This window comes from Elephas maximus, chromosome 3 (genome assembly GCF_024166365.1).
Source record: "Elephas maximus indicus isolate mEleMax1 chromosome 3, mEleMax1 primary haplotype, whole genome shotgun sequence".
NCBI classification, from domain to species: domain Eukaryota; kingdom Metazoa; phylum Chordata; class Mammalia; order Proboscidea; family Elephantidae; genus Elephas; species Elephas maximus.
In genome coordinates this window covers 12,102,827-12,125,360 of record NC_064821.1, presented here as the reverse complement: position 1 = coordinate 12,125,360, position 22,534 = coordinate 12,102,827, and the positions used below count along the sequence as shown (strand labels likewise).

At 50.7% G+C, this 22,534-nt stretch overlaps 1 protein-coding gene across 2 annotated transcripts; it reads left to right on the top strand.

Annotated features, from left to right (window-relative positions):
• The first annotated feature begins 6,726 nt into the window (after window positions 1-6,726).
• Window positions 6,727-20,164, top strand: PEX11G (peroxisomal biogenesis factor 11 gamma). 2 transcript variants are annotated; one of them, XM_049876663.1, is made up of 5 exons: window positions 6,727-6,812; window positions 8,612-8,800; window positions 12,627-12,805; window positions 18,585-18,647; window positions 19,373-20,164. In XM_049876663.1, the coding sequence occupies exons 1-5, from the start codon at window positions 6,753-6,755 to the stop codon at window positions 19,620-19,622; spliced, it is 741 nt and encodes a 246-aa protein (XP_049732620.1). In that variant the 5' UTR covers window positions 6,727-6,752; the 3' UTR covers window positions 19,623-20,164. The 2 variants fall into 2 exon arrangements, with proteins under 2 accessions (XP_049732620.1, XP_049732618.1); XM_049876661.1 differs by having other exon boundaries at window positions 12,603-12,805.
• Window positions 20,165-22,534: the final 2,370 nt, after the last annotated feature.

Genomic DNA, 22,534 nt, shown 5'->3' with positions numbered 1-22,534 from the left:
GTCGGGAATGAAACCTTGGTCTCCCACAAGAATTCTACCACTGAATAACCAGTGCCCCCAGGAAGATGTTAGAAGGGACACCTTATAGGATTTAGGCTTGCGTGAGGTGGTTTAGGAGTGGGTTTAAGGAAGCAGGACTTTGTTCTATGCTGGATGCTTTTACTGGTTGAAAATTTTACTTTCTTTGAGATGATCAAACAAAAAATAATATATAAAAAACAGGAAAAAATTATTTCTGAAAAATAAATGGAATGATGAAAAATCAAAGAGAGGTGAATGTGACCCAACTCATGATGCCCCTAATCACCTACTGAGTGGGTTCCTTCTCACTAAAGTAATTGAAGCAAATGTCATTTTGTGCCCTGGTTTGAGGCCAGATCATATGTTCCCCAGTCCCCAGCCCAGCTTTGGTCCAGCCAAGAAAACTAGTTGGTGTTGAGTTGAGTCCAACTTGTGGTGACCCCATGTGTGTCAGAGTAGGGCTGTGTTCCATAGGGTTTTCAATGGCTGAGTTTTTGGGATTGCCAGGCCTTTCTTCCGTGGTGCCTCTGGGTGTATTTGAACCTCCAGCCTTTCAGTTAACAGCTGAGTGCATTAACTCTTTGTATCACTGGGGGTAGATGTTTAATATACATTTCCACCTAGCCCTCTTCCCTGCTGAGTAAAGAAGGATCTAGAAGGCGGATCCTAGACGCTGTCAGAATGCAGTGTAAAACTAGTTGCTGTTGAAGGCCAATAAAACAAAATAAGACTAAATGGGCTCGCCAGCCCAGGGGCAAGGACAAGAATCCAGGAGGGGTGGGAAAGCTGGTAATGGGGAACGCAAGGTCAAGAAGAGGAGAGTGTTGACATGTCATGATGTCGGCAACCAACGTCACAAAACAAGATGTGTATTAATTGTTTAATGAGAAGCTAGTTTGCTCCGTAAACCTTCATCTAAAGTACAATAAAAAAAACTAAAGAAAAAGAGGAAAAAAAAAACAAACCTAGGTTGCTGTTGAGTAGACTCTGACTCATGGTGACCCCATGTGTGTCGGAGTAGAACTTTGCTCCGTAGGCTTTGACCTTTCAGAAGCAGATCACCAGAACTTTCTGGGTGGGTTCGAACTGCTAGCCTTTTGGCTAGTAGTCAAGGACTTTATTGTTTGCACCACCCACAGTCTCCCAGATGCAAGGTGTTAATCTATTATTGAGTATCTTAATATTTTTCACCAACAAGTCAGGAGTGAAGCAAGGGCACAGCTGTGATTGGTAAAGTAGCAGCACTCGCTTGTATTAGCCAGGCAAAGAGGATGTCGGGTCGTTTTTGTGATTTGGACAATGTTCGTGTTTTGTCTGTGTCCAGAGAGGATAACAGAATGGTCTTGTTTTGTCCTGATCCATCACGGTCATGGAGCGGCCTTGTCTGATGCTGGCATTCTGTGGATTATGTTCAACAGGAGAACACCGCGGCCCAGTGGTGACCACCAGGCCAGCTCTTAGCAACACCAAGGCCGGCTGTGAGTGCCATACCAGCTCCTGTCTCTCCCTCTCCAAGGTCAAAGTCAGCCCTAACCAGATGGCGGATACTAGGAGGGATGGGTAGGGCCTCTCAGACTCACTGCTCTACCCCTGGTACCTAAACAGAGCCTGGCACACAATAGGTGCTCAGAGAGGTGCATCATGCTGTTGTCAGGCTGTCTGGGATAGCACTGGCTCAAGACAGGATCTGCCCATTGTAAGGCAAGAGGCCACTTTCCTGCTGCAGGCCTTGGGCTTGACTCGCATTTGTCTGTGTGGGAAATGTTCCCAAGTCCTGGGGTGTTATAGAACCACTGGTGACCTTAACAGGGAGGGCTGCGGACAGATGTGGGAATTAAAGAGTCTCTGGGAGTTGTTGAACTGCATTATGGACATAATGTTACTGAACTAGACTTGTGGACAATGTTGAAACGGCAAATGTTTTGTTGCGCATGTATTTATCCACAATTTTTGAAAAAGCCATTTAGCAATAATTAGTAAAGAATGTCTGCCTTGGGCATTGTGCTCTTTTAAAGAACGATCTGTATGGGATCAAATGGATAACAGCAACTTGAAAGATTATATCTATGCCTAGGGGGCAGTGAGTTTATGTTAATGGAGGAGGAGCAACTCAGAAAAGGACGGTGAGAACGGGTTGCACAATTCGAAGAATGTAAGCCTCACTGAATTGTCCATGTAAAAATTGTTGAATTGGTGTATGTTCTGCTGTGTATTTTAAATGACAACTAAAGTAAAATAAATTATTTTTTTAGACAGCAACATAAATACCTGATTAAACATTTGAAAACAGGCCCACGATATAGCTGAGCTATGATATTAAGGGAAGCAAGTACGTATCAACAGAGTATGTAGAGAGTGGTCAGAATTTTGTAAGAGAATATGCTTTTGCATTTGGATAAATATTTATGCATTTTATTAATTATATCCCAAGGAAAAAAATCAACAGAATAGTCATGAAATGATTAATAGTGAATAACTTCTGGTTGGGGTGGGAGTCCAGGCAGGAGGGCTAATATCCTGATACATTAATTTGGCAAGGGTTCTTGGGTAGCACAAATGGTTTGTATTCCTCTACTAAACAAATGCTGGCAGTCCAAATCCACCTATCGGTGCCACAGAAGAAAGGCTGGGCGATCTGCTTCTGTAAAGATTATAGCCAAGAAAACCATGTGGAGCAGCTTTACTCAGTAACATACGGGTGCCGTGAATTGGAGTTGGCTCAACAGCAACGCCTTTTTTTTTTTTTTTTTTTGGTTGATTTGGTAAAACAAATAAAACCCAGCAAATTTTATTTTGAGATACAGGTTATGAAACCCTGTGTTCAATAAAATAATGATTACCTCTACCCTGAAAAAAAAGAAGAAAGAAAAAGAGCCTTTCGGGCTATCGTGGGAGAACAGACTTAGGTGCATGTAAAGGCTGGGGGAACAGGGAGGCTTCTGTGGTTGTCTGGGTGAGAAAGAGTGGGGAGGAAGGGGCTGTGGGCTGGGAAGAAATGGATGGTGACTGATGGGACATAGAGGGGTGTACTGGGTTGAATACTGTCTCCCAAAATTCATGTCTGCCTGGAAACTCAGAATGTGGCTTTATTTGGAAATAGGGTCTTTGCAGATATAATTAGTTATGTTAAATTGAGGTCATACTTGCTTCGAGTGGGCCTCAAATCCAATGCCTGGTGTCCTTATAAAATGGTCATTGGGGACCATGGTCTCAGGAGACGTCCAAGTCACTTGGCATGACATAGTTCATAAAGAAAATGTTTTACATTCTATTCTGGTGAGTAGCGTTTGGTGTCTTAAGGGCTTGCAAATGGCCATCTAAAATACATCTATTGGTCTCATCCCATCCAGAGCAAAGGGGAGTAAGGAAAACCAAAGACACAAGGAAAATATTGGTCTAAAGGACTAACTGCATGAACCACAGCCTCCACCAGCCTGAGCCCAGAACTAGATGGTGCCCTGCTACCACCACCAACTGCTCTGACAGGGATCATAATAGAGGGTTCCGGACAGAGCGAGAGAAAAATGTTGAACAAAATTCAAATTCACACACACACACACAAAAGACCAGGCTTACTGGTCTGATGGAGACTGGAGGGATGCCTGAGACTATGGCCCCTGGACACCCTGCTGACTCAGAACAGAAGCCACTCCGGAAGTCTACCTTTCAGCCAAAGATTAGACAGGACTATAAAATAAACAACACACATGAGGAATGTACTTCTTAGTTCAAACAAGTATACGAGACTAAATGGGCAAATCCTGCCCAAAGGCAAGACAAGAAGGCAAGAAAGGACAGGAAAACTGGGTGAATGGAACCAATGTCGCAAAAAAATTTTTGCATACCTTTTTGAATGAGAAACTAATTTGAGCTGTAAACCTTCATCTAAAGCACAATAAAAAAAATCAGATGAAGGTTTACAGGGCAGATTATTTTCTGATTAACAATTAATACAGATTGTTTTGTGGCATTGATTGGCAACCCCACGACATATCAACACTCTTCCCTTCTCCACCTTGGGTTCTCCATTACCAGCTTTCCTGTCCCTTCCTGCCTTCTTGTCCTTGCCCCTGGGCTGGTGTCCCCTTTTAGTCTCATTTTGTTTTATGGGCCTGTCTAATCTTTGGTTGAGGGGTGAACCTCAGGAGTGACTTCAGTACTGAGTTAAAAGGATGTCCGGGGGGCCATATTGTCCGGGTTTCTCCAGTCTCTGTGAGACCAGTAAGTCTGGCCTTTTTTTGTGAGTTAGGATTTTGTTCTACATGTTTCTCCAGCTCTGTCTGGGACTCTCTATTGTGATCCCTGTTGGAGCAGTTGCTTGTGGTAGCTGGGCACCATCTAGTTGTACTGGACTCAGTGTGGTGGAGGCTGTGGTAGTTTTGGTCCATTAGTCCTTTGGACAAATCTTTCCCTTGTCTCTTTGATTTTCTTCATTCTCCCTTGCTCCAGAAGGAGTGGGATCAGTGGAGTATCTTAGAAGGACAATACAGTTTTAAAAAATAATCATAATTGAAAAACAAACAAACAAAAAGGTTGTATGAAGACGCAGACAAACAAGGGAGAAGGCCATGTGATGACAGAGGCAGAGATTGGAGTGAAGCATCTACAAGCCAAGGAACTCCAGGGATTGCTGGAAGAGGCAAGGTAAGATCCTTTTCTAGAGCCTTCAGAGAGAGCACGGCCCTGCTACACCTTGATTTCGGACTTCAGCTTGCAGAGCTGTGAGACAATAAATTTCTGTTGTTTTAAGCCACCCAGTTTGTGGTGCTTTGTGATGGCAGTCCTAGGAGACTAATATGGCAGGGGAGTGAGGGGAGAGGGAAGGAGTGGGCATGTGTTGAAGTGTGTGGCTGGGTGACTGGGTGGATGGTGGGGCTGCCCTTGTGATGAAGACTTGGGAGAGGGAGAGATTTGGGGGATGATACTGAGGTTGGGCTGGGATTTACTGAACATGAGGGGCTTATGGGATGTCCTGAGGAAACGGACAGGCAGTGGCGGCAGCTGTAGGGCCACATGGTATCAGGGAGACCCCATGTCCAGGATGTTCCTAGGCCCCTGATCCTGCCCAGAGGAAGGTGGTGGACCCTGTGTGATTTTGGACGGCTCCGTCACCCTCTTTGGGCCCCATGTGATCATGTTGGAAGTTGGTAGCAGAGGGCAGATGGGAGTAGGAGACAGGTCAGGGTTGGAGACAGAAGTGGGATGGGCCAGCAAAGAGGTGGCCACAGGAGCCATGGGAGTGGACGAGCTCTCCCAGAACAGCGTGGAACACAAGAAGAGAACTGTGGATGGGAGCTGAGTCCCAAGGGCACCCAACACCTTTTGAAAATCTATTTTGTGCCAGGCTGTGGGGACAGAAGATCAAAATCCCTGCCCTGGCGAAATCCACATTGTGGAGGAGAGACAGGCAAATAAGTAGATAAATAATAAAATTTGTTGTTATGTTACTGGACATTAGTTGGTGGTTTAGTGGTAGAAGTCTCCCCTTCCATGGGGGAGACCTGGATTCCATTCCCAGTCAATGCACCTCATGTTCAGCTACCACCCATCTGTCAGGGAAGGCTTGCATGTTGCTATGATGCTCAACAGGTTTCAGCTGAGCTTCCTGACTAAAATGGAGTAGGAAGAAAGGCCTGGAGATCTACTTCCAAAAATCAGCCAATGAAAACACTGTGGATCACAACAGTCCTATCCACAACTGGTCATGAGGATGGTGCAGGACCGGCCAGCGTTTCTGTTAATGGGGCTGCCATGAGTCAGGGGCTGACTCCACAGCAGCAAACAGGTGCGTAGGACAGGAGACTGGCTACTTAATGGATAAGGAGTTCTCTTGATGTGATGAAATGTTTTGGAACTAGAAACAGGTGATGTTGCACAACATTGTGAGTGTATTAAACCAACTCCCTCTCCCCGAAAAAAACCCAAACCTTTTGCCTCTGAGTCAATTTAGACTCACAGCAACCCCATGTGTTACTGTACAACTGTGCTCGATAGGGTTTTCTAGGCTAATCCTTACAGAAGCAGATCGCCAGGCCTTTCTTCTGCATTGCCACCGGGTGAGTTTGAACTGCTAACAGTTTGCACAACCCAGGAACCTTGTGAATGTACTAAGTGCCACTCAATTGTACATTTTAAATGTTAAATTTTGTTATGTGAATTTTACCACAAACAAAAAGGAAAAATGGTCATGTTAATTTTTTGAAGCATTTTAGTTGACTTTTGGAAAAGAATCCATGACCATTATATAAAATTCAAAAGCTACAAGACAGTATAAAGGTGAAAACCAAATCTCCTCTTCCCAGCCACCCAGTTTCTGTTCCCGGAGCAACGACAGCAGATTCCTGTCTATTTTTCTACATTCTATGCATTCTTTTAACTTTCTAAACAGTATTACACGCTCGCGATAGAAAAAATAGAAAATGTCGATAAGCAGAAAAAGAAAAGTCCGTCCTTGAACACTGCTATCAGGTTGGTGCTTTTACTTGAATTTTTTTGTGTGTGGGTAGTTTGAAAAGACAAGCCGCCAAAGGGCAGCAGCAACTCCCAGGACCATCTTAGAGCCACACGCCCAAGAAGCACGCACATAACCACGAAATCTGCACCCGCGGCTCCACCCCGCAGCACACAGAGCGCCAGCGCCGGGACAAAGAGCCTCGGTCGCGCCTGCGCAAAGAGCGCGCGCCCTCGCCCCGCCTCTTGGCGCGCCGCGCTGACGTCACGGCGGAGTTGCCATGGCGTCGCTGAAGGGACTGGCATCGGCGCTGGAGTCGTACAGGGGCCGGGACCGCCTGGTGAGGCTGGGTCCGGAGGGGCTCGGGCCGGCGGGGGACGATCCCGGACCGCCGTCCGCCGCGCTCCGCGTAAACCAGCTTCGCGGATAGACGCGGCGGGGCGGGGCTGGAGCCTTGGAGTTCGGTTCGAAGTCAGAGACCGGGAAGCTGAGGCCCAGAGAGGGGGCGGGGTCGCTCGAGTCCCCGACGAAGAGTCCCTGTTCAAGCTGGGCTCGAACCCGGTCCCCCAGTGTTGGGCATGTGCGTTGGTACAACCAAACCAATCGGATTGGACATTTTACATACCAACTAAATCCCCACCATTGACATTTAGTTTAGGATCTGCCCAGTCATCTGTCGTTGATTCCCGGGTCTTCCGAAAGTCTCTCATATCGGGATTTAGGATATTGCAGGGCCCCCAAGCCTGGGCGTTTAGATTCGGACCACATCCCCTATAGTTGGGCATTTAGGTTGTTTCAGCCAGCCCAGTACCAAGGAACCACCATGGCCACACCCCTGTAGTTGACGTGCCCAACCATGGAGGGTGCCAACCAAATCCTCTGTAGATTTATGTTCTAACCATATCCCCACCACTGGCTATTTGGGTGGTCCCGGTCAACCCAACCTGGCTGGACATTTTACATACCAACGAAATCCCCACGGCTGGACATTTAGGATCTGACTAGGCCCTTGTAGTTGGTCCCTGGGTTGTCCCAAACAATCTCACACAGGGATTTAGGATGCTGCAGGGTCCCCCATTAGCTGGACATTTAGGTTCCAACAAACACCTCTGATTGGGCACTTAGGTTGTTCCACCCGGGCCCATGAGGTTGGATTCAGGTTGTCCTGACCAATCCCCTAGGTAGACATTTAAGTTGTACCAGAGAACACACCGGACTGGGCATTTAGGTCTCAACTATACCTACTATGATTGGGCATTGAGCTTTTAACAAATCCCAAGCTGAGCATTTAGTTTGTAGTGTTTTGCCATAACAAAGGGGCTGAAAAGGAAATACAAATAAAAATAATATATACAACAACAGGAAAAAAGCAATTTCTGGAAAACAGATAAAATACTTAAAGATTTAACCGTGGTAAACCTAACACAGTTTACAGTGCTCCAACTCACATACTGAGTGGGCTCCTTCTCACCAAAGTAATTCAAGCAAATTATCGTTTTGCACACTGGGTTCAGGCCAGATCCTTTGTTTCCTAACCCTTAGCCCAGCTTTGGTCCAGCCAAAAAAAAAAAAAAAAACAGTTGCCATGGAGTTGACTCTGGTGGTAACTCCATGTGTGTCAGAGTAGATCTGTGCTCCATAGAGTTTTCAATGGCTGATTTTTTGGAAGTAGATTGCCAGGCCTTTCTTCTGAGGTGCCTGTGGGTAGACTCAAACCTCTAACCTTACAGTTTGGAGCTGAACATGTTAGCCATTTGCACCACCCAGGGACTCCTTGGTCCACCTAGGTAGATGTAAATATACATTTCAGCCTAGTCCTCTTGTCTGCTGGGTAAAGGAAGATTCAGAAGGTAGAGAATGGGAATTTCCGCTTCTTGTCCGTGTCACATCTTTCTCCAAAGGCTGTGCCTCCTGGTGAGACAAGTCAGCACTTTGTGGACACTCTTGGTGGTGTCTTTTCAACAATGATGTCATGTTTCTCCATTCATGCCACCTACAGGTGTCTTTTTAAACTTTTAGCTTGCATTGGAAGTTTGGTGATCTAGAATCTTCCACGTGCCTGATCTCACAGGGCCAGGTCGGGGTGATCCAGTCCAGGAGAAGAGCAGCACCCTGCTGACTGTCTCTGGTTTCCTGCAGATCCGAACGCTGGGGTACTGCTGCCAGCTGGTCGGCGGGGTGCTGGTGGAACAATGCCCGGCCAAGTCAGATGTGGGGATGCGCCTGCTAGTGCTGTCTGCCCAGCTGAGCCATTGCAGGACCGTCCTGCGACTCTTTGATGACCTGGCCATGTTTGCCTACACTAAGCAGTATGGCTTGGGGACAAAGGTAATGGGGTGTCATGAGGCTGTGGGGCGGGGAGGAGACAGGCCTCAGGAAGCCGGGGGTCACGGCCTCCATCACTGTTTTATGAACCTGTATGAAGAGTTTCTTTTTTTATTAATTTCATTTTTGATATAATCAGATGTTCTCATTTTAATTTGAAATAAAGAAAAGAAATAGCAAATCCATTAACGCATTCCAAATTCAAAAGGTTCGAAGAGTAGTAAAAAGTCTCACCTTCACCAGTCCTCCAGGCCCGCAACTTTCCTCCTCAGAGGCAACCACTGCGGTTGGTTTCTTGTGTCTCCCTTCTTGAAATCTCTTATAGCTACACAAGCAAAGAAACCAAAAACCAAACCTGTTGTTTTTGAGTAAATTCTGACTCAGAGCAGCCCCATGTGATGGAGTAGAACTGCTCCATAGAATTTTCTTGACTATAATCTTTACGGAACCAGATTGCCAGGCCTTTCTTCCGTGGCACCCCTGGAGTAGTTGAGTGGCAAACCATTTATACCACCCAGGGGTCTTATTCAAGCAAATACATATTGTTCCCGTAAATAGTTGTGTGTTGTTTACACTGTTCTACCACGTGCTTCTTGGAGGTTATTCTGTATCACCTGAAAACGTGCTGCTTCGTTCTTTTTGGCCACGTAGTTATTGTTTTTAGTTGCGGCTGAGTTGGCTATAACTCGTAGCGGCCCCGTGTACAAAAGAATGAAACAGTACCTCGTCCTCTGCCATCTTCATGATCCTTGGTCCGCTCGAGTCCATGGTTGCGGCCACAGTGTATTTTGAGTGCCTTCCAACCAAGGGGGCTCATCTTCCAGTACTATATCGAATAATATTCTGTTGTGATCCATAGGGTTTTCACTGCCTAATTTTCAGAAGTAGATTGCCGGGACTTTCTTTCTGATCTGTGTTAGTCTGGAAGTTCTGTTGAAACCTGGGTGACCCGTGGGATAGCTTCCAACAACATAGCAACATGCAAGCCGCCACGGTACAACAGAAGCACAGATGGGTGGTGGACTGGCCTTGAATTACTTAACCAGTTGATGGGCCTGTCGATTATTTGTTGTATTTTTCTGTTACAACAGTACTGTGGGGTGGAGGGGGACCTTGGCCCTGCCTCATTCCCTGCGTGTGCTGTGGTTCTCACCTGCCAGTGCTTTTACCCCCAGGGGACATTTCCCCAGGGGCTGGCCCCACCAAGGCACACCTCTCCCTGACTGCCTTCCCAGGGGTCTGCTCGCTGAGCCCTTCACTGCTCAGATGCTCCCTGGCACGCCCCCAGGCCCAGCCACCCCAAATCAGGTGTGTTTCCCCGGACCTGCCTCCAGGATTCTCCTCGTTGTCGTCGTGGTCTTTGTCTGATTGGGGTGCTTCCTGTGCATCCTAGGAGACTCCCTCCCCACCATACTCACACATATACATGTCACCTCTGTGAAGGGACCTTGAGTCCCTAAGTTATGCCTGGAGACATCTTTTATTGTCACAGCTTTGGGGGACGGTGCTACTGGCATCAAGTGGGTGGAGGCCAGGGAAGCCACTCTGTACCATGCTGTGCACAGGACACCCCTCCTCCCTCCAGAGAATGATGCCGCCCCAAGCGTTAGCAGCGCCTAAGGGGAGAAACCTGCCCTGCAGGATGCACCTCTAGAGGTGGCTTTGGCTGCGTGAGGGCGCGGGCTGTGCTTTCGGTGGACTTTGCCTCCCTGCCCTCCATTGACATCAGATTGGTGCCAGGAAAGCCCAGGTCAGAACGCAAAGGGTGACCTGGTGGATAGTCACTGGTCAGTCCCTCACTTCAAACGCCCATCAGGTGCCTACTGTGCACCCGGCCCTGTGCCAGGTGGGAGCACACGGGAAAGGCCCCCAGAGCCAGGCCTGCTGCCCCTTCCAGGGTACCCTCCAGGGTCTCCTCTCCGCGCTCTGCTCATTTGCCCCACTGGTCTGCCCGCATGCCCCTTGGCTGGCCTCACCCATCTCCTCCTCCTCCTCCTCCCCTCGGTCTGATTGGGGCACCTCCCACGCTTCCCCTGAGACACGCCCCCTCCGTCTATGCCAGAACAAGTGCCCCTTTTGTTTGCTGGGGCCCCTGTTTATGTCTGTGTCCCTGTCACCCCCAGGCACGTCTCCTCCTCTGCAGTGTAGGGCCTGGAAACATGAGTACAACAGATATATTGGGGTTGGGGTCCGTGTCCTCAGGGAGGTGTAAAAATATGCCAAAATGCACCCAAAGGTCCCAGGCAGAATGGGGGAACATTGGGGTTCAAGAGGCAGATTGCTGCGGGCCAGAAGGAAGGAGGGGGGCAGTATCACCAAGCATCAGTGTCACCCGGTGGGGGTTCTGGGAAGAGAGAAGGGGGAGGTATGCTGGCAGTTAGTGGAAGGTGGGGAGGGGACGGTGCTTCCTGGGGGCCCAGCTACTATACGCCTCAGCTGGCCCTGTGGGGCTTGGTCCAGGCTATGGTTACCAAGGCAGAGGCAGAGGACATGTACACCGTGTAGGACAGAGTCCTTGTGGGCTCCGGAATTTGGCAACCTGGATGGCCATCCCTGTGTGAGCTAGGCAGGTGACTTCATGCAAGGGCTTCAGTTTGCTCAGCCGTGGGAGTGGTGACCCCTCTCTGGTTTGGGGAAAGTCAGCAAACCTTGCACACCCCTCCTCTCCTCTCTGGGTCTGGTCAGAGATGGGTGGAGAGCTGGTACAGGTGCAGAAACAGGAGGCTCTGAGGCAGCGGGTCTCAGCCTGGCTGTGCACTGGAATCATGTGGGAACTTAAAAACATCCCAATGCTCGGGCGCCAGCCAGACTGGGAGTCAGAATGTCCAGGGGCGGAGCTCAGGCAGCTGGGCTCCCCAGAGTGGGGATTCTACGTGCAACCAAGTGGAGACCGCTGCGTTGGTGGGCACTGAGCACTGCACTGCTGCCAGCCCACCCCTACAGTCTGCTTCCCTTGCAGGGGCCAGCCTGCCCGGCCTGGACAGTGCTCTTGCCACTGTGGCAGGAGGAACCTTACCAACGAGTGAGTGCTTGGCATGGCCATGGCCACCAAATGGGCCATGGAAGGACTAATGGACCACATGAACCAGAGCCTCCACCAGCCTGAGCCCAGAAGAACTAGATGGTGCCTGGCTACCACCAATGACCACTCTGACAGGGATCAAAATAGAGGGTCCTGGATTGTGGGAGAAAGATGTCAAACAAATTTCAAATTCACAAAAAAAGACTAGACTTACTGGTCTGACAGGGACTGGAGGAACGCCCAAGACCATGGCCCCCAGACACCCTGCTGACTCAGAAGCCACTCCCAAAGTTCAGCTTTCAGCCAAAGATTAGACAGGCCAGTGAGACAAACAATAACACGTGAGGAACGTGCTTCTTAGTTCAATCAAGTATGTTGTGTGCTGTTGAGTCGATTCTGACTCATAGTGGCCCTCTAGAACAGAATAGAACTGTCCCATTAGAGTTTCCAAGGAAGCACCTGGTAGATTTGAACTGCTGATGTTTTGGTTAGCAGCTGTAGCACTTAACCACTATGCCACCAGGGTATATGAGACCAAATGGCAGCACCTGCCCAAAAGCAAAGACGGGAAGTCAGGAAGGGACAGGAAAACTGGACGAATGGACACGGAGAACCCAGGATAGAGAGGGGGAGAGTGTTGACACATTGTGGGGATTGCAGCCAATGTCACAAAACAATTTGTGTATAAGTTTTGAATGAGAAATGAATTCGCACTGTAAACTTTCACCTAAGACACAAAAAAATTTTTTAAAAAGTGACGTGGTTGGCCAACCCCAGGCCCAGATGTCCCTACTTCCCCCACTGCAGGAGGAGGACTGCTTTGTCCGCTGTGTGTCTATTCTGGGCAACCTGGCTGACCAGCTGTTCTACCCCTGCGAGCACGTTGCCTGGGCTGCTGACGCCAAGATCCTCCACGTGGATGCTGCCCGCTGGTGGGCGCTGAGCACAGCTTTCTGGGGCCTCTCCCTGCTCCTGGGCATTGCCAGGTAAGTGGTGCGGCAGGGGAGTCTCAGTGTGGCCCGTGGCCCTGGGTGGGGTCCTCACGGGGCTGCAGTGGTGCAGCATCTGCAGGCTGTCTCCAACTTGAGGCCTGCAGGCCTTTGCCTCTTCTGCTGTCCCTCGTTTTGTTGCCACCCCACTGTATGAGCTTCTGTAACAAAGGACCACACACTGAGTGGCTTCAGACAAAATTTATGATCTCACAGCTCTGGAGGTCTGAAGTTCAAAATGGGACTCACTGGGTTCAAATCAAGGTGTCAGCAGGGCTTCTGGAGGCTTGAGGGGAGAATCTGTTCTCTTGCCTTTTCCAGCTTCTAGTGGCCGCCCGCATCCCTTGGCTCGCAGCCCCCTCCATCTTCAGAGCACATCCCTCTAGCCTCTGCTTCCGTTGTCACATCTCCTTCTCTGGCTCTCCTGCCTCCCTCTTCTAAGCCCCCTGGTGGCGACAGTGGGCCCATCCCAATAACCCAGGATCATCTCTCATTTCAAGGTTCCTAATTAAGTCATATCTGCAGAGTCCCTTCTGTCATGTCAGACACCACATTCACAGATCCCGGGGGTTAGGATGTGGACATCTTTAGGGGTGGGAGCATTGTTCTGTCTACCACACCCAGGAAGACGATACAGCTCCGGGGCCTGGGGAGAAATGGCTTGTGTGGCAGCTTTGACCCAGGTCCCCAATCCTGTCTATGCTGGCATCAGCAGACATCCCCAAATCAAACAGCCAGGGGTTTCCTGAATGGCCCCATGCTTCTCAAAACCTCATGGTTCCTAAGAACTTTAAAGTCATGGTTTCCTTCCTCACATTCTCCTTTTGGCCAGCTTGCTGAGTCCGTTTGTTCAGAGTCCTCTGCACCAGAGAATACAGGAGAAGCAGCTCCCTGAGTTCCTGCGTTTGAATGGCAGCAAGGGTCTCTCCACTCTGTGAAGCGAGGTGCGGCCCCCTGACCTCGGGTGTGGCTGCATTTCCTTGGTCCTGGAGTACTTGGTGGTGGGGAGGGTTGTCCCAGATCGGCTGTCACTTGCCCCTGGGGAAGACTCCAACACTCAGTACTTCTCCTTCCCCCATTGTTATTGTTGTTGTTATGTGCCGTTGAGGTGGTTCCGACTCATAGTGACCTTATGCACAACAGAAGGAAACACTGCCCGGTCCTGCACCACCCTTATAATCATTGTTATGCTTGAGCTCATCGTTGCAGCCACTGTGTCAATCCACCTCATTGAGGGTCTTCCTCTTTTCCACTAACCCTGTACTCTGCCAAGCATGACGTCCTTCTCCAGGGACTGATCCCTCCTGACAACATGTCCAAAGTATGTAAGACGCAGTCTCGCCATCCTTGCTTCTAAGGAGCATTCTGGTTGTATTTCTTCTAAGACAGATTTGTTCGTTTTTTTGGCAGTCCATGGTATATTCAATATTCTTTGCCAACACCACAATTCAAAGGCGTCAATTCTTGTTCGGTCTTCCTTATTCATTGTCCAGCTTTCACATGCATATGATGCAATTGAAAATACCATGGTTTGGGTCAGGCGCACCTTAGTCTTCAAGGTGACATCTTTGCTCTTCAACACTTTAAAGAGGTCCTTTGCAGCAGATTTACCCAATGCAATGCGTCTCTTGATTTCTTGACTGCTGCTTCCATGGCTGTTGATTGTGGATCCAAGTAAAATGAAATCCTTGACAACTTCGATCTTTTCTCCAATTATCATGATGTTGCTCAGTGGTCCAGTTGTGAGGATTTTTGTTTTCTTTATGTTGAGGTGTAATCCGTCCTGAAGGCTGTGGTCTTTGATCTTCATTAGTAAGTGCTTCAAGTCATCTTCACTTTCAGCAAGCAAGGTTGTGTCATCTGCATAATGCAGTTTGTTAATGAGTCTTCCCCTAATCCTGTTGCCCCGTTCTTCTTCATATAGTCCAGCTTCTTGGATTATTTGCTCAGCATACAGGTTGAATAGGTATGGTGAAAGAATACAACCCTGACGCACACCTTTCCTGACTTTAAGCCAATCAGTATCCCCTTGTTCTGTCCGAACAACTGCCTCTTGATCTATGTAAAGGTTCCTCATGAGCACAATTAAGTGTTCTGGAATTCCGATTCGTTGCAATGTTATCCATAATTTGTTATGATCCTCACAGTCGACTGCCTTTGCATAGTCAATAAAACACAGGTAAACATCCTTCTGGTATTCTCTGCTTTCAGCCAGGATCCATTTGACATCAGCAATGATATCCCTGGTTCCACGTCCTCTTCTGAAACCGGCCTGAATTTCTGGCAGTTCCCTGTCAATATACTGCTGCAGCCGTTTTTGAATGATCTTAAGCAAAATTTTGCTTGAGTGTGATATTAATGATATTGTTCTATAATTTCCACATTTGGTTGGATCACCTTTCTTGGGAATAGGCATAAATATGGATCTCTTCCAGTCAGTTGGCCAGGAAGCTGTCTTCCATATTTCTTGGCATAGACGAGTGAGCACCTCCAGCGCTGCATCTGTTTGTTGAAATATCTCAATTGATATTCCATCAATTCCTGGAGCCTTGTTTTTCGCCAATGCCTTCAGAGCAGCTTGGACTTCTTCCTTCAGTACCATCGGTTCCTGATCATATGCTACCTCTTGAAATGGTTGAACATCAACTAATTTTTTTTGGTGTAATGACTCTGTGTATTCCTTCCATCTTGTTTTGATGCCTCTTGCGTCGCTCAATATTTTTCCCATAGAATCCTTCACTATTGCAACTCGAGGCTTGAATTTTTTCTTCAACTCTTTCAGCTTGAGAAATGCCGAGCGTGTTCTTCCCTTTTGGTTTTCCATCTCCAGCTCTTTGCACATGTCATTATAATACTTTACTTTGTCTTCTCGAGCCGCCCTTTGAAGTCTTCTTTCCCCGTTACAGAAGCCCAAATTATATGCTTGTCAAGCCTGTCTGGAGTATAGAGACACCCCAAAGCAGAAGATTAAAATTCCCCTCAGTCTGACTCAGAGAGCCCCCGGTCACATCTCTGTGATTCTGTCCAGCCTCTTGTGTTTCCCTCTGCTGGCTCGGGTTTACTGTCTCATGCTCTCCTGGACACTGGCACGCGGCCCCTCCTGGCTCTCAGGCTCCTGTCTCTGTGGTTGCAATCTCCTTGCTGGAGCTGTTGTCTGCGAGTGCAGCTTGCTGTGTCTCTCTCCAGGCCTCGACCTTCCCCATGTGCTTGGCGATGACCCCCGGTTGGTGTCCACGCTGGGCTGAGGACGCTCCCGGGGCCACGGCTACAGGAAGCTTTGGTGCATGGCCTCTCGTCTGCCACCTCCTCAGGGTCCTCTCTGGCCACGAGAGGCTTCCTGGTCCTGTTTTCTGTGTGGTTCTGATCCTACTCTGTTATCGTTGCTGTTAGCTGCCTTTGAGTCAGTGCCGGACTCATGGAGACCCAACACAGCATGGAACGAGACACTGCCGGTCACACCATTATGAGCTGTAGGGTTTTCATGGGTTGATTTTCAGAAGTAGATCAGCAGGCCTGTCTTCCTAGTCTGTCTTAGTCTGGGAGCTCTGCTGAAACCTGTTCATCCTAGCAACACACCAGCCTCCACGGACAGACAGGTGGTGGCTGTTCCCGAGGGGCACTGGCCAGGAATCGAACCCGGGTCTGCTTCCTGGACGGCAAAACTTCCACTACTGAGCCACCAGTGCCCACCTAGTCTGACTGGTGTGGGTGGTATAAATGGTTAAGCACTGCTGGTAACTGAAGGGTTGGAAGTTTGAGTTCACCTAGAGGTGCCTCAGAGGAAAGTCCTGGTGATCTGCTTCTGAAAGACCGGCCATTGGAAAGCCCATGGAGCATCGTCCTCCTCCACACACGTGGGGCCGCCGTGAGTGGGAACCCCGTGGAGCATCGTTCTCCTCCGCACACATGGGGCCGCCGTGAGTGGGAACCCCGCGGAGCGTAGTTCTCCTCTGCACACGTGGGGCCGCCGTGAGTGGAAACCCCGTGGAGCATCGTTCTCCTCCGCACACGTGGGGCCGCCGTGAGTGGGAACCCTGTGGAGCGTCACTCTCCTCCGCACACGTGGGGCCGCCGTGAGTGGGAACCCTGTGGAGCGTCGCTCTCCTCCGCACACGTGGGGCCGCCGTGAGTGGGAGCCGACTCCAGGCAGTTGGATTTTATGCATTTCAGTACTTAATGTCGTGAGGCGGAGGACAAGAAGCAGTGGGTAGCAGGGTCCCAGGGCTCGGATGTGACAGGCACTTGCAGGTTGGACATATTCCGCCTGTGAATGACGTGGTGGGTTTTGCAGCTGGCCTGGCTTCCGTGGGTCCTCCTCTAGTCCTGCTTTCTCGGTCTGCGGCCTCTCACAGTTCTGTGTCTTTCTCATCACCTTGGCCTTTGGAGATTCCTTGTCCAGCTGAGTCTGTAGTTAGTCACTCCTTCATTTCAGTGAGCCTTCCTTTTCCTGCTACACTGTTGCTGCTCCCCCATAGCTAAGATCCCTGGGGGCACGGCTTCAGTGTTCCCATGTCCCTCACTGTATCTCCAGCGTTCCCTGTGCCTCTCAGTTCACTGACACACCCACTGGGCTCTTCGGCCGAGGGCCCCACAGAGGAAGTCGTGGGGCCGTGCTAATTGGTTCCATTCTTTTCTGGGGCGTGTGGTTTTCCCGCCATTTCTCTGGGTGTGGTGGGAGCAGGGGTGCGGGGCTAGGGGGCGCTCAGTGTGTGAGCGCATCAAGCTGTTTGTCCTCAGGGCTCCAAGGTGCCAGAGAGTCACGTGGGAGGTTGTTAAAATGGGCCAGGCACTAGTTCTGGTTCTGCGGGTCTGAGGGGCCCAGGAATCGGTGTTTTTGCCAAGTCCCCCAGGTGGCTCTGACGAAGATCCGCTTACCACACTGCAGGTGCTACCCTGTGTCCTGGACCCGTGGGGGACGTGTCACCTGGACGGGTCCACAGATGGGTCTTGCACCGTGGCTGGGGGATGGGACCAGGCCCTGGAGCTTCTAGCCGGAAAGTCCTCCAGCCAGCAGAATCACGTCTTCCTGGGCCAGGGACACTAGTCACCTGCATGCCCCACAGCCCCGGCCTCTGGTGGCAGGGGCCTGGCAGAGTCCCACCTTCAGCCTGCAGACGCCAGCCCCCAGGACACAGGGCGTCTTAGGAAGGTCGGGCCAGTGTCCGCAGTGTGTGTGTCTGTGTGTGTGGTGTGTATTTCTGTGTGTCTCTGTGTGTGTGTATGTCAGGGGCAGGCATGGCTTGGGGAGGAAAAGCAGCTTCCCCAGGGCTGGCCATTGGTTTGGCAGCCAGTCCAGTGGGTGGCCTTAGTGTCCTCAACTGTAAGCACTCTGCATGGAGGGAAAGTGAGGCAGGCAGGCCTGGTATGAAGTCGCAGCAGGTGGGCCTGGTGTGAGGGTACAGTGGGTGGGCCCGGTGCGGGGGTGCAGTGGACGGGCCTGGTGTGACAGTGCAGTGGGCGGGACTGATGTTCCTTTGAGCTGTGGGTCCTTGGCCAGCAGGTCTCAGAGGCCAGGTGAGGTCTGGTGGTCACACCAGAAGCAGCAGACACCCCTGAATCTGGTGTGGAAGGCCTGGAAAGCCTGGGGTCCATATTTGTGAGGAGGCCCTGGGCCTGGAGCTCCAGGAGGTGTAGGACCATGGTGGCAGGAAAAGGATTGAGCCGCCTGTTTGTGAGCTTGGCAGACCTCCAGGGGACAGAGGCAGCAGTGACAGGAGGCAGAGCCACTGGCCCTTAGGCCTTTGCCATGGGTCCCCTCTCCTGTCTGGTGTTGCAGGTCCCTGTGGGTGATACTGAAGCTGAGTCGGAGGCTGAGGAGCCCCACGGTGGCCTTCCCCAGGTACGCATCTGGCATCCCACCGGGAGACAGACAGGCCTCCTTCGTCTATAGGCTCCACCTCCTGCGGGCTCTCCGGGGAGCTGCCCAGAGTCCCCACCATTATTAGCCCCACCACACGCCCGGTCCAGAGCTGGTGTGTAACGGGTGCTGGGTCACAGGTCCTCCCAGAGCCCCCAGGGGGTGCAGTACCTTTTACAGATGGGGAAGCTGAGGCTTGCTTGAGGCCCCACAGTGAAGAAGTGGGGTGGTGAGGACTCTGAGGCAGGGCCTTCCCAACCACGCCCCCACAGGGAGGAGCTAATCTCCCAAGGACATTGTCACTCACTCATCCTGGGAAAGGAGGTGACTTTGTCCAGGGCCTGGGCTATCCAGACTGAGGTTTGCCAGCTGAGGGGCCCCTGTCCCTCCCACAGACGCACTGGGCAGCTATACCTCAGGGACATGGGTCAGGTCACAGGTCCAGAACCTTCCCACCAATCATCCCTCATCCACTTCCCTGCCCATATTGGGGGTCGGGGGGACTGAGGTGTGGATTTGACACTCACACCCCCATCCATGCCCCCTGTTCATGCTGGGGGCTCCCTCTGGGTGTGTGACAGGGACTGACTCTGTGGAAAGGTTGGGGATGGCACAGTGGCCCCAGGGTGCTTCTCACTCATAAGGGGCCTGTCGTCATTCTGTCCTTGCCTGGCGGCCATGGTGTGTGTCTCCTTTGCTTCCTGCAGGCAGCCACCTTGTAGCAAGTGGAGGACCCTGGAGGCGCAGATTTGGTCGGAGACGCTGACTCTGCTCAGCAACTTGGCCGACCTGGCCAACGCCGTGCACTGGCTGCCCCCAGGAGTGCTGTGGGCTGGCTGCTTCCCCCCGTGGCTGGTGGGCCTCCTGGGCACCGTGTCCTCCATCCTCAGCGTGTACCAGGCCGTCAGGGCCCGTGACAACCAGGCTGACCACCAGGCTGACACTGCCAGCTCTTGACTCAGCCTAAGGAGCCGGGGACACAGTCGGAACCACCAGGCCATCACCAGCCATCACCGGGGCTAGGGGCTGGGTCTGGAACTGAGCATACGAGTACCCAGTTGGGGGAGATGGAGTGCAGAGCAGAGAAGGCCCTGCCCAAGATGTCAACCCATGTGGTGAGTGGGCACAGGTGTGAGCCTCCCCGGCGCTGGGCTGAGTCCTCCACCCAGGCCACGCTCTGGACCTTGAGGCAGCTTCCCTCTGGGCCTTGGGGAGGGACCGGGACCCTGCCTCCTGGAACAGGAGAGGCAGCTGTGGGCTCCGCGGGGCGGAGGGATCTTGTGTTGGGGAAAGGCAGGCAGGGGAGGCCTTTGGGGAGAAGGCTTGGGGAGAATAAATGTGATGCGTGGGGCTGGCGCCCGGCTCAGGTGTGAGGTTATTGTGCTTGCTGCTGCCACTGTCCTCCCCCAACCTGGGCAGTGGTTCTACACCTTTTGGGGGCTGTGCAGGGGCAGGAGGGAGGATTCTGGGGTAGGGGGAGAAAATGTTCTCTGCCTTCACTGGGGGGTGGGATCCCTGAGCACACGCACACATTTGCCAGGAACCATCTCCCAGTACACTGACAGCTGTGCATTTTCGAAGCAAGGATGGTAAGACTTTGGCTCACTTACTGTGGACACGTCATCAAGACAGACCAGTCGCTAGAAAAGGAGACATCACGTTTGGTAGAAGGTCAGCGAAAACGAGGGAAACCCTGCATGAGAGGGACTGACACAGTAGCCAAAACCATGGACTGAAACATACCAAGGACCATGAAGATGGCACAGGACTGGGCAATGTTTCATTCTGTTATACATAAGGTTGCCATGAGTTGGAGCCAACCTGGCGGCAACTAACAACGACCCCTCAGAAAAGGGGAAAGACACAAAAGGACCAACATGATGTGGTTGTACTTACGTTAACACTGTGACTGTGCTTACCTGAAGTATCTAGAACAGGCAAATCCGTGGAGACAAAGATGAGTGGTTACCAGGGCCCCATGGGGGAGCGGGGAGTGAGGAGTTAATAAAGGGAGAAAACCTTCAATGCCCCAAGCGTTTGGAGCTCAGACATCCTCCCTCAGTGAGCCCCCTGGGACCATGGTGGGTGTTTAAAGGGGATTATCATTACTGTGTCTGTATGGGGCCCTGGCCCTCGCTGGTACTTCAGCTGGTTTGCATTTGGCTCCAATGCTGGGTGATGAAGTGATTTAAAAACGTTTGCCTCTGCAGCCCAGCACTGGGGTGAGAGTGTAGGGCTCAGTCTGCATCCACTGCTCCTGCACTACTGCTCCGCTATTGCTTTTGGGGAACCAAAGTTTCTTTCCATCCTGTCCCCTCAGAAAGAGGGTGCACTGGCTATGCTATGTTTAGGGGTGGGCTGGTTCCTACACTGTTGTTTCTCTGCTCCTTCTGTGCTCTGAAGGTCCTTGGGGGGCGCAGTTTGCACTCGACTACTAACCAAAAGGTTGGCGGTTCAAACCTGCTCAGCAGTGCTGCAGAAGAAAGGCCTGGCAATCCCCTCCCATAAAGATCACAGCTAAGAAAACTCTTGTGGAGCAGTTCTACTCTGTAACACATGTGGTCGCCATGAGTTGCAGTTGACTCAACAGCAGTGGGTTTGGGTTTCTGTGCTCTGTGGCCAGGATGGGGACCCCAAAACTACATTTCTGCATTGCTGGCTGCTCTCTGTTGGGTGGCCAAGAAGTGCTGCTAAAGGAAGTTCGAGGGTCCTCAGGAGGGAGAACTTGTGCCCCCTGCCAGCTCCTCGCGGAAGTGGTGGTGGAAGTCTGCAGTGTTTCCAGAGCCTGTAGAACCAGGCTCATGGCTGCCCCCAGTCACCAGCACCAAAGGACTGGCTAGCACCCCACCTCAGGGGCCTGAGTTTCAGCTCCACAGGGCCCGTTCTCCACAATTCCACATCTTAGTGACTCCCACTGGTTCCCTTTGTTCTCCCAGCCCTAGGGGTGCCACCAGTGGTGGACGAGTGGACCTCTCACCTACTGAGCACTGGAGACGTGGCGAACCTGTGCTGAAGTGTGCTGTGGGTGTAAAATAAATACACACCAGACTCGGAAGACAGCCCAAGTAAAGAATGGGAAATACCTCAATAATTTTCATATTGATTACGTGTTGCAACGATAGTATTTTGGATATATTGGGTTAAATAAAGTACATTTTTAGCTTCACCTGTTTACTTTTTTAATGTTGCTACTAGGAAGTTAAAAATCTCCTACGTGGCTTGTATATTTCTGCTGGACAGTGCTGCCTTAGCGTTCTCTTTTTACATTGCCGGTTATTGAATTAACAACTCTATACCAGAACACTTAATTATGCTCATGAGGAACCTGTACATACACCAAGAGGCATTCATTCAAACAGAACAAAGGGATACTGCATGGTTTAAATGAGAGGTGTGGGTCAAGGTTGTATTCTTTCACCATACCTATTTAATCTGTATGCTGAACATATAATACAAGAAGCTGGACTATATGAAGAAGAACAGGGCATCAGGACTGGAGGAAGACTCATTAACAACCTGCGTCATGCAGATGACAACCTCGCTTGCTGAAAGTGAAGAGGATTTGAAGGATTTACTGCTGAAGATCAAAGACCACAGCCCTCAGTATGGATTACACCTCAACATAAAACAAAAATCCTCACAACTGGACCAGTAACATCAAGATTTGAAGTTGTCAAGGGTTTCGTTTTACTTGGATCCACAATCATCACCCATGGAAGCAGCAGTCAAGAAATCAAGATGCATTGCAACGGGCAAATTTGCTGCGAAAGACCTCTCTGAAGTGTTAAAAAGTAAAGCCGTTACCTTGAAGACTAAGGTTGCCCGGCCCAATCCATGATGTTTTCAATTGCTTCATATATGTGCAAAAG